The 9594-nt window shown below is 31.3% G+C and overlaps 1 protein-coding gene across 1 annotated transcript; it reads right to left on the reverse strand.

Moving 5' to 3' along the window:
• Positions 1 to 1898: 1898 nt before the first annotated feature.
• Positions 1899 to 6292, reverse strand: LOC132601739 (BTB/POZ and TAZ domain-containing protein 1-like). The gene is made up of 5 exons (XM_060314806.1): positions 6081 to 6292; positions 5407 to 5540; positions 3907 to 4210; positions 3360 to 3676; positions 1899 to 2383 (listed from the first exon to the last, which is right to left on the reverse strand). The coding sequence occupies exons 1-5, from the start codon at positions 6174 to 6176 to the stop codon at positions 2206 to 2208; spliced, it is 1029 nt and encodes a 342-aa protein (XP_060170789.1). The 5' UTR covers positions 6177 to 6292; the 3' UTR covers positions 1899 to 2205.
• Between the last annotated feature and the right edge of the window lie 3302 nt (positions 6293 to 9594).

The raw sequence follows: 9594 nt of genomic DNA on the forward strand, positions 1-9594 counted from the left end.
TGGGCCCATATTAAACACCAACCAGTATTAAAAAAAAAAAAAAATTGGAACGCACCACATCCAAGCTCACGGGAAAAAAAGTGGACCCCATATTAACAGAATCAAGCAAAAAAAATTGTGGGCCCCATATTAAACATCAACCAGTATTAAAAAAAAAAAAATGGAACCTACCACATCCAAACTCACGGGAAAAAAAAAAGTGAACCTCATATTAACAAAATCAAGCAATATTAAAAAAAAAAGTGAATCCCATATTAAAAAAACAAACAATGTTAAAAAAAATTGTGGACCCCATATTAAACACCAAGCAGTATTAAAAAAAAAGTAGGACCCACCACATCCAAACTCACGGGAAAAAAAAAGTGGACGCCATATTAACAGAATCAAGCAATATTAAAAAAAAAGTGAATCCCATATTAATAAAACAAACAATTTTAAAAAACAAATGCTTAGAAAATCAAACAATTAAATCAATAATGATGGACTCATTGTCACATGCATATCAACCCATTAGTGGAAGCAAATGAAATTATTGTACAACAACATATTTAAAATACTTATATATTAAAATAAGATATAATTTAAATACTTTTTCATTTTTTTCTTACTCTAATAAATGTGAAAAGAGATTAATGTCATAAAAGAAAAAATAATATTAAATGGAGATCAAATAATTAATAAGCTAAATTAGTGAAATTATAATTCTAATTGGCGTTTTCTTAAAAAATCATGTAAAAAACAACATGACAAGTAAAATGAGTTAAACAAAAAATATTTACTAAAAATTAAAAAATAGAAGTTCTTCATGGCCCCATATTAAACACCAACCAGTATTTAAAAAAAAAAGTGGAACCCACCACATCCAAACTCACAGGGAAAAAAAAGTGGACCCCATATTAACAAAATCAAGCAATACTAATAAAAAAAATGAATCCATATTAAAAAAAACAAACAATGTTAAAAAAAAAAAAAAAACTTAGAAAATCAAAAAATTAAATCAATAATGATGGACTCATTGCCACATGCGTATCAACCCATTAGTGGGAACAAATGAAATTATTGTACAACAACATACTTAAAATACTTATATATTAAAAATTTAAAATAAGATAGAATTTAATTACTTTTTCATTTTTTTCCTTACTCTAATAAATGTGAAAAGAGATTAATATCAAATGGAGATCAAATAATGAATAAGATAAATTAGTCAAATTATAATTCTACTTCACGTTTCCTTAAAAAATCATGCAAAAGACAACATGACAAGTAAAATAAGTTAAATCGAGAATATTTACCAAAAATTAAAAAATAGCATTTCTTCGTTTAAATAGAAAGTTAATTTCTATTTTGTTTCGTTTCAAACATGTAAAATTAATTTAATAATTTGAATTAGAATTATCCAAATCAAAATTTGATAAAAAATAATAAGTATTTTACATTTTTAAATTAATTGAATTAAAATTGAAAGTATCAACTGATGCTTAAATATTGCTATTATTTTATCTCAAACAGAGGAAAATAGTTTTCTTTTAAATAAGTCTTCTGTTTTAAAAAGTATTAATAAATTTTCGTAGCAAACACGAATAAAATAAAGTTTTAGATACGGAGCACAAACAACAATGTTATATTAATCGTATTTTGAACATAAAATATATATATATATATATATATATATATATATATATATATATATATATATATATTATCACTATCTAAACACAACTACATATACATAGATACACTATAATACGAAGTGTTGTGCCCGTGAGCTATCTAGTACAATTATAAGTGCAGAACAAAGCTAACTACATGTGGTTGTCAGGATTCCTCCAGACTATTATTATAACGTACAAAAAATGCCAGAAAGACACTAAAAACAAGTATTTGAAGCATATGACTAATGGCTAACTGCTTAATTTCATTAAACAAAATGAAGATATACACTGACTACCCCCCATTAGTTGTACAATTTTTCTTTTTGTATACAACTCTTCTGTTGATATATACTCCTCATCTACTAAAAGGACTCGTTTCTAATTAAGGACCGACTCAAAAAGAAATATATAGAATTGGCCTTTACAGTAGGACATATGAAATGGTAAAAAACTGGCATCCCGTTGATGGTCCATTTACAGAGATTGATTTTGCTTAACCATAACTTCTCTGTTCTGAGAATGAAATTAATGAACTTTCTAACTACTGACACTAAGCTGCCAACCTAAAGTTCATCACTTCATGATGGCTTAAGTCCATTCTTGGTTCCTCCTCTCTCTTTCTTTTGGGCAGAGATAAAGAAGACATGGCCCTGGCTGACACCACCTTCCTAACAAGTGATTTCCACAGCTCATCATCTCCCCTTTGTTGCACCTTCAGTTTGAATTGTCTGAAATGTAAATAATGGAGCTGTAAGATACTCAACAGTCAACATTTACCAAGTACAGTTACAAGAAAATCGGATGATTACTGTATCGAATTGACCCTACTGATAAAGAAGTACAGCAAACAACGTTATTTAAAGCTGATACTTTTGTGGCCATTTTGATCTTAACCAATCCGACGTGCTAAAAAGTTATTTGAACTCTTGGGAGATATTTTCTTGAGGAACAGGACAAATAGACACATTTCAACTAGATAGGATCCGAAAGAATGCATCACTAAGGGTCAGATCATGCTGCTGTCTAAGTTTTGCTAACGACTACAATAGGACCACCTGAGCATAGTCGAAATGGGACCATGAATCAATTATCACCTCCTGAATGGGTTGTGTTCACATCAAGAACAATCTCAACATGTCGACATTTAGAATCACAGTAAAATTTGGGGAAAATATCTTCATGATTAGACTCGTCATCGCATGAAATTGAACAAATCACATGCCAGCCAACAATTTTCTGTTATGCTGCAGCTGAGTATTGATTTATCTTGACTAGCTTATAAGACAGTACGGGGTTGATAACCTACTTGTGACTGTCTACATCACAAGTGAAAGACCCATATGAAGAAATATCTAACAAAGTGATAGTAATTGGCTCATCATGAATTAGAGAAGAAATGTGTAAATCAATGACAGTTCATTTGTTGCTTTTTTCCATATAGTCAAATCAGCTAATAACATCGGAGCTCTGACATGTTACCTAAAAAAGTTTTCTAGGTTGAACATGGCAGACCATATGGTATATGGACCGGGGACCATTCATTCAAATCAAGCAAGACAGACCTCCCTTGATCAATGACACTTACTAACTAATATAGTGTACATATTCTAAATTTCTAATTACTATTATCGATGAGATTCACCTTAAGTGATCAATACATGAATTGATTAACAAACTAGTTACTCGGTAGTCAGTGGTGGTTACCTGCAAAGGGGAACCCGGCAATCGTTTGGTTGGTCACAAATGGATGCGTGTAATCTTAGGATCTGCCACATGCGCTTGCATCGCAAACAACCTCCATTAGTCCTTCTCTTACAAGTAGCGAAATGTCGAATCAAAAGCTGAAGCCCTTGGCAGGTATCAAACTTGCTACACGGCTGCCTCTTGTCGGAAGGTTCCTTATCAAATGGCTGCACGCTAGTACATCCTTCTGTGCAAATATGCTCCAAACAATCCATCGCTTCACTTAGCTGTAAATACAAGCTCAGCTCCAGTCTGTGTCTCCTTGTCCTCTTCTTCCTCTATAATAACAAATTTAGGATGCAAAATCACTAATCACAGCCACTTGACTGGTATAAGAGATGCAAGCAAATGTCATGTAATGAATTCATGGCAAACTTTATATCTTTCATGATTAATTGACAACTTTCACCATTGTACTATTCAAGGTTAAATTTTGGATTATATTTAAAGTTTCAATTGTCTATGAACTGAAAAAGGGATGTATGCCAATTACAGTATAGGTACGTACCAACTCAGCCTCATCCATGAACTGTAGAATTTCAAGCTCAAGCCAGGGATCATGATTTTGAAGGAACTTCCAGCCCTCAGTTTCCTCAACTCTTTTGAAATTGCTAGACAAAAATTTCATGCTCTTGAGGTATAAATCTGGTGCATCACATAGCCTTGCAAGTTGAAGCACATCCACTGCATTTTCAATCGTCAATCGCTCGGCCAACCCTTTTGTGCTTCTCTGCTTCAGCTGTGGCACCAAGTACACATGAGAAAGTGCTAGCAGATGAATCCCATATCTCTCCATCTGCTCTTCAGTGCACCTAAATACAAGGACAACTTGGTTATATTACACACTAAGCCTTTTTGTACGGGTTTAATCGAGTTTAACTTCTGGTTTTAAGTCCCTGATATTTTAATAACTTTTACACCACTAGATTAGTTACTTAATGCTTGTCAATAACAATAAGTATGTAACCTAGAAATAATAAAACAAACTTATATAATTGATTAAGCTAAGTAAACTGTGTAAAAGTTATTTTTACATTAGTATGATAATCCACTTCAGCAAAAAAATTATTTCACATTAGTAGTGTATACAACTTAAATCATTGACATTTATTATATATATAGTGGAAATGTTCTTCGTCTATCTAGTTTTATGTGACATTTTTTCTAGTTTGTTAAAAAGAAAATGGTACCTATACATATTTGTAAATTCAATTTTAAGCTGCTTATTTTAACCATTAATGAGATGTTTTTATAGCCACAAAAATGTCAATACATATTTATGATCACGAAATTAGAAAAGATTCATTTTTTTCTTAAACTTCATATGTAATCAAACATCGCGACATAAAACGAAATGGAGGAGTATCTAAGTAGATGCAACTTTCAATTTACTATAATAGATAAATAGCTAGAAATTGGCAATCTGAAAATGAGAGTAAGTAGAGTGTTACAAATGGTTCAACTATATTGATTTAAAAATCATAACGTAAATCCTTTTGTAATTCACTCCAAGGACAACGGAGATGTCGGTCGTCGAGGCACCTATCTGGCGGCCAACAGAATATGAAGCAAAAAAAATATTAGTAGTACTATGATTAAAGATTCCAGAGTCAATGAATGAGCCACACGCAAGCAATTAAGAAATGGGCAGGCAGATTCGCCTTTGAATACCAACTACCTATTTTCCAATCAAACAAGGAACCTTGTAGCCTGGCTAAATTTTTGCAACGATAAAAAATAAATTATTTTTAAAAGTTTGATCAAGTTTTTATATTAATTAGTCAAACATAAACTGATTCTCATATAAAAATATTTAAGTACTTTTTTAAAAGCTATTTTGAAAAAAATACTTTTTAGAAGTTTGGTCAAATACAATAGACTGAAAAATCTACACAATGTGGTTAAATTCAGTATATTCAATTCCAGCTTGGATGGAACCAATCAGATTCCAAGTTTAAACGCAATTAAAAACAACAAATGAAGAAAACAAACGGATTTGGGAACTCACTTGAATGAATAGAGAAAACGGATGAAGACGGAAACGGCGTCGCACGGCACGCCAAGAATCCGAATAGTTCTCTCCGAGCTCCGCCGCTTTTGTGGCCGAACAAGTATGTTCTCTAAAACAGTCGAAGCAGCAGCCTACAAATACATTTCTCAGAGATCAGTATTTCTTAGAATTTAATAATAAAACTTTTGGTAACATCATTTGCAACTGATCTTTATTTTTCAAAGAACAGCTAAGAGTTTTGACAGTGAAGTTAACGGTCATTCTCATGTTAGCTGAGAAGTATTCCGATTTTCAGGAATTAAGAACTGGTATCATCTTCCTTGCAAGTTATCAAATACTCCCTCGTCATGTGTCACCAATTGAATAGTGACTGAGTTTAAGAAAGAAAGCAATACTTTTGAAATTGTGGTCAAAAGAAGCCTCATATATTTGTATGGCGGTAGATATATAAAGTTAAACTATTTTTAAATATAAAAATATGACATTATTTTTTAGACAGACAAAAAGAAAAGCTCATAGATTTTATTTTTAAAAAGCAAAAGAATTCCAATTGGAGCGAAGTAATTATGAATGGAATTCATATAAAGGACTAATATAGTTTAGATTTCTATGTAATTGATAGATTTTGACGGAAATTTAAAACTTGATATGATTAGTTTAAGTGTTCGTACCAGAACGGTGGAATGTGCTGGAATGCGGAGGCCGCCGGAGGTGACGATTTGGACATCAGTTTCAGACATTTCGTCGGAAAAGTTATTGTGTGACATGATGATTACAGATATTTTTGGAATTGATTATATGATATGGTTCGATTAATTTTCCTGGAACAGAGTATATCGAAATTTAGAGAGAGTTTCTTTTAGTTTTTGGTGAGAGCACTCTGCTTGCCCCAACCCACTGTATTTATAAGCGGGAGCGTAGAGGTACCAACCAAAAAACAAAAGGGCGGCACCACGTGGAAGATTCAACTAGGAACCCAACAAAGAAAACGAAAAAATTACTCTCTCCGTATTTACACTTAATTTATAGATTTAATTATATTTTTAAATACACTACACTATAATCTATATCAATTAATATTAATAATTCATATATTTTCTCACTTCAGTTTAGCCTCTTAAAAAAAAAAAAAAAAAAAAAAAAAAGGTTTTACCCTCGGTATCACCTGGCCCAAGTTTATAATCATATAATCCCACAAGTGGGGTTTAGGGAGGATAGAGTTACGCAGATTTTAACCGTATCTTAGGAGGTAGAGAGGCTGTTACCGATAGACCATCGGCTCAGCATAAAAGCAAAAATATAGCAGTTCAAAAAAGAAAAAGGAACAGTAACTATAACAAAACAGTACACTAAACGAATAACGAGAGATAGTAGATAGTAACAGAAATAAATGATAAGAAACTAACATGAGAAATACTACGACTACTTGTAAGGAAAGAAAAGTCAGACAACGCTCTACTACCTACTAGCCCATTTTGTGTAAATACTTAGGAAAAGGCAATAATTTCTTTATTTATGATTATGATTTTTTTATTATTTTTTTGCTTAGAAATTGATTGAGTGTGATATTCATGTTTATCATCACAAATTTAAACATTTTTTGGTGAATTAAAATGAAAAATTTAGAACTCAATTATTGATTTTTTTAAAAGCTTGAAAACTCACACTTGGATTTTGTGATTTGTTATTATTGATATATTGATGATTGATGTTCGTTCTGGATGTCATTTTGAAGTTTTGGTTAAATTAGAAGTCAATCTACGAAGATTTGAGCTATTTGGTGATGGTTTTGACCCATTTCTTATACATTACTATACACTTTTATACAGGATGAATATATTATTTACAGTAATAATAGTGTATAATGTTGTATACTAGGTGTACAAATACTTTTGTGGAAAAAACAAATTGGCTATATATATGGTGTAAACTGAAATATGGCTAATGAATGCGATGTGTTGTGTTGAACCGTATATTTTTGACAAATTACCTTATTCATATAATTTGATATAAATCGCTAATAATTATATCACCTTGAGTAAATATTTCCATCACATGAAATGTACCTCTTTTTTTTAAAAAAAATGATATCGACTCTTTCACTAATAAGTATATTTTTTCTTTCTTTTTTTAACGGATCATTTCTCCTAAAAAAAAAAAAAAGAATAAGACAACATCGGAGGGTATTCTTTTTTAATTTCTTCATTCAAGACCATGGATAATCTGCTCATGCATAATTAATCTCAACATATTCTTACTTGAGGCCAGCTTGCTAGGTGGGGGGTTTCATTGAACCCCCAACTTTCAATACAGAGAATAAATTTATGTATAAAAAATTATTAAAACTGCAATAAATACTAGACATGAACTCATAATTTTTAAAATACGACAGGTTTAACTAAGAATTTTAAGATTAAACCAATAAAATTTAAATCTTGAATCCGCCTCTACTTAAGGGGGAAAATTCTAATTGGACCAAAGACGAGGGAATTCCTAAAAGAAGCTGAAATGCATACGTTTTTTGACGGGTCCTCCAAATTTAAAAAAAAAAAAAAAACACAAAATTACGTTGAATCTGTTAATAGGAAACCTCCTACCTGGCGTAATGGCAGACGGTGGTGGTCGCCGCGGTACAATGACATATTATTAATAACATTATACTTCCGTTGAATTTTAACCGCCGTTGTAGCTCAAAATAATTATTACTTTAAAAATTAAAAACAAAAGTTAGTAATTATTTTCGACTATATCTTTAATATTAAAATTAAATTAGTTCTCTTTTAATATTGTTCAATTCTTTAAAAAAAAAACTAATCATTAGGACAACTTAATAAATTATATTTTGTATTTATTATTTTGTTAATGGACGTGAAAAGAATATGTCTTCCACATGTTTAAAATATTCTAAAATTAGAAAGCCACAGACTAATAGATCTTGTGGCTACCTTCATTGCTCCATAGTCACAAAATACTCAAATCTAGGCGGCGTTTGCTGCAAAATTTGAAGAAAAATCAACTAAGTTGTTTTTCAATTTTGTGCAGAAAATATTGTTTCATTACCAAATACCAAGAAAGAAAGCGAAAATTAGTTTCCGCAAATATTGAAAAATTACTCAAAAGTAGTTCTTTCAATTTTTCTTAAAATTAAATTTTCTTTTATTCTTGTTCTTTGGTTGAAAATAGTTTTTTTCAATTTTCTTAGGAAACCTCCAAACAAGATTTTCTTAAATTTGTTGAAGCAAACGTCACCAGACACCAAAATATAGCATCGTTACGACGTTACGTGGAATTCATGCAACAAAGCAGACAAGAGATAAATGCAGGGGGTGCATCTAGGGAGAAAAAATAGCAGGCAGAGTTGTTATCTGATGAACGGAACTTATTGTGTTTGAAAGTTGTTGAGCATACCTATACAATATTGTTGTTATATGGGGCAGTTCATATTCAGTACTACCGTGCAAATATTACTTTTATAAATGTACTCCAGCTGTTTTATGGAATGTTCCAAAACCGATTACGTAACGGCCCACGCTACCAAGCCATGAAGATTAATCGATTTCTTGCCATTTTAAAATTTGAATGGATGAAAATGGCCTTCTCGAATCTCTTATGTGTTATTTTTCAGATATCTCATGTCTAAAAATAAGTATTTCTCGTAAAAGGTCATAAAATTACTCCCTCATGATTACTTAATGAATTCGTTTATATTTGGAATTTGAAACTCTGTAATACGTCAAGTTAAAGTGCATATTAATTAGTCATACTTCCCGCTTTAGTCTAATTGTTTTTAAACTTTGACCACAAAAAATAAGCCAAATTTTTTCATTTCTTATATGTTGCATAAAGTTCTCATTCATAGACAACGTCAAACATTACTAATTCTCCCCCGACAACAACACTCATGTTTATTCTTCACCCTACATTTATTATGGCCAACTCAACAATCTCAATAAAGGAATCTGCAAACTTAAACCGACCACGTTTCGTAGCCAAAACTGCTAAATTTTTCATGTTTTGTTAATTAGTTTAATCTAGTTGAAGTACAGAACAAACCAAACGCAATATTTGGTCGTTTGGATTCCTATAGAGTCCAGAGGATAGCAACACGCATTCTTCATTCCTTCCCAATTACTTTTATAGCACGAATTAATGGTCCCAAAGACATTTAAGTTAAAGAACAACAAA

The sequence above is a fragment of the Lycium barbarum genome, chromosome 1 (genome assembly GCF_019175385.1).
Source record: "Lycium barbarum isolate Lr01 chromosome 1, ASM1917538v2, whole genome shotgun sequence".
Lineage (NCBI taxonomy): Eukaryota > Viridiplantae > Streptophyta > Magnoliopsida > Solanales > Solanaceae > Lycium > Lycium barbarum.

Bases quoted from the DNA above. Each gene is read 5' to 3' on its own strand.
- LOC132601739 (XM_060314806.1), bottom strand. From the start codon at position 6,176: ATGTCACACAATAACTTTTCCGACGAAATGTCTGAAACTGATGTCCAA. The intron at 4,211-5,406 runs GTGAGTTCCCAA...CCTTGTATTTAG, and splicing joins CGTTTTCTCTATTCATTCAA to GTGCACTGAAGAGCAGATGG. The intron at 2,384-3,359 runs GTAACCACCACT...TTTACATTTCAG, and splicing joins TGCCGGGTTCCCCTTTGCAG to ACAATTCAAACTGAAGGTGC.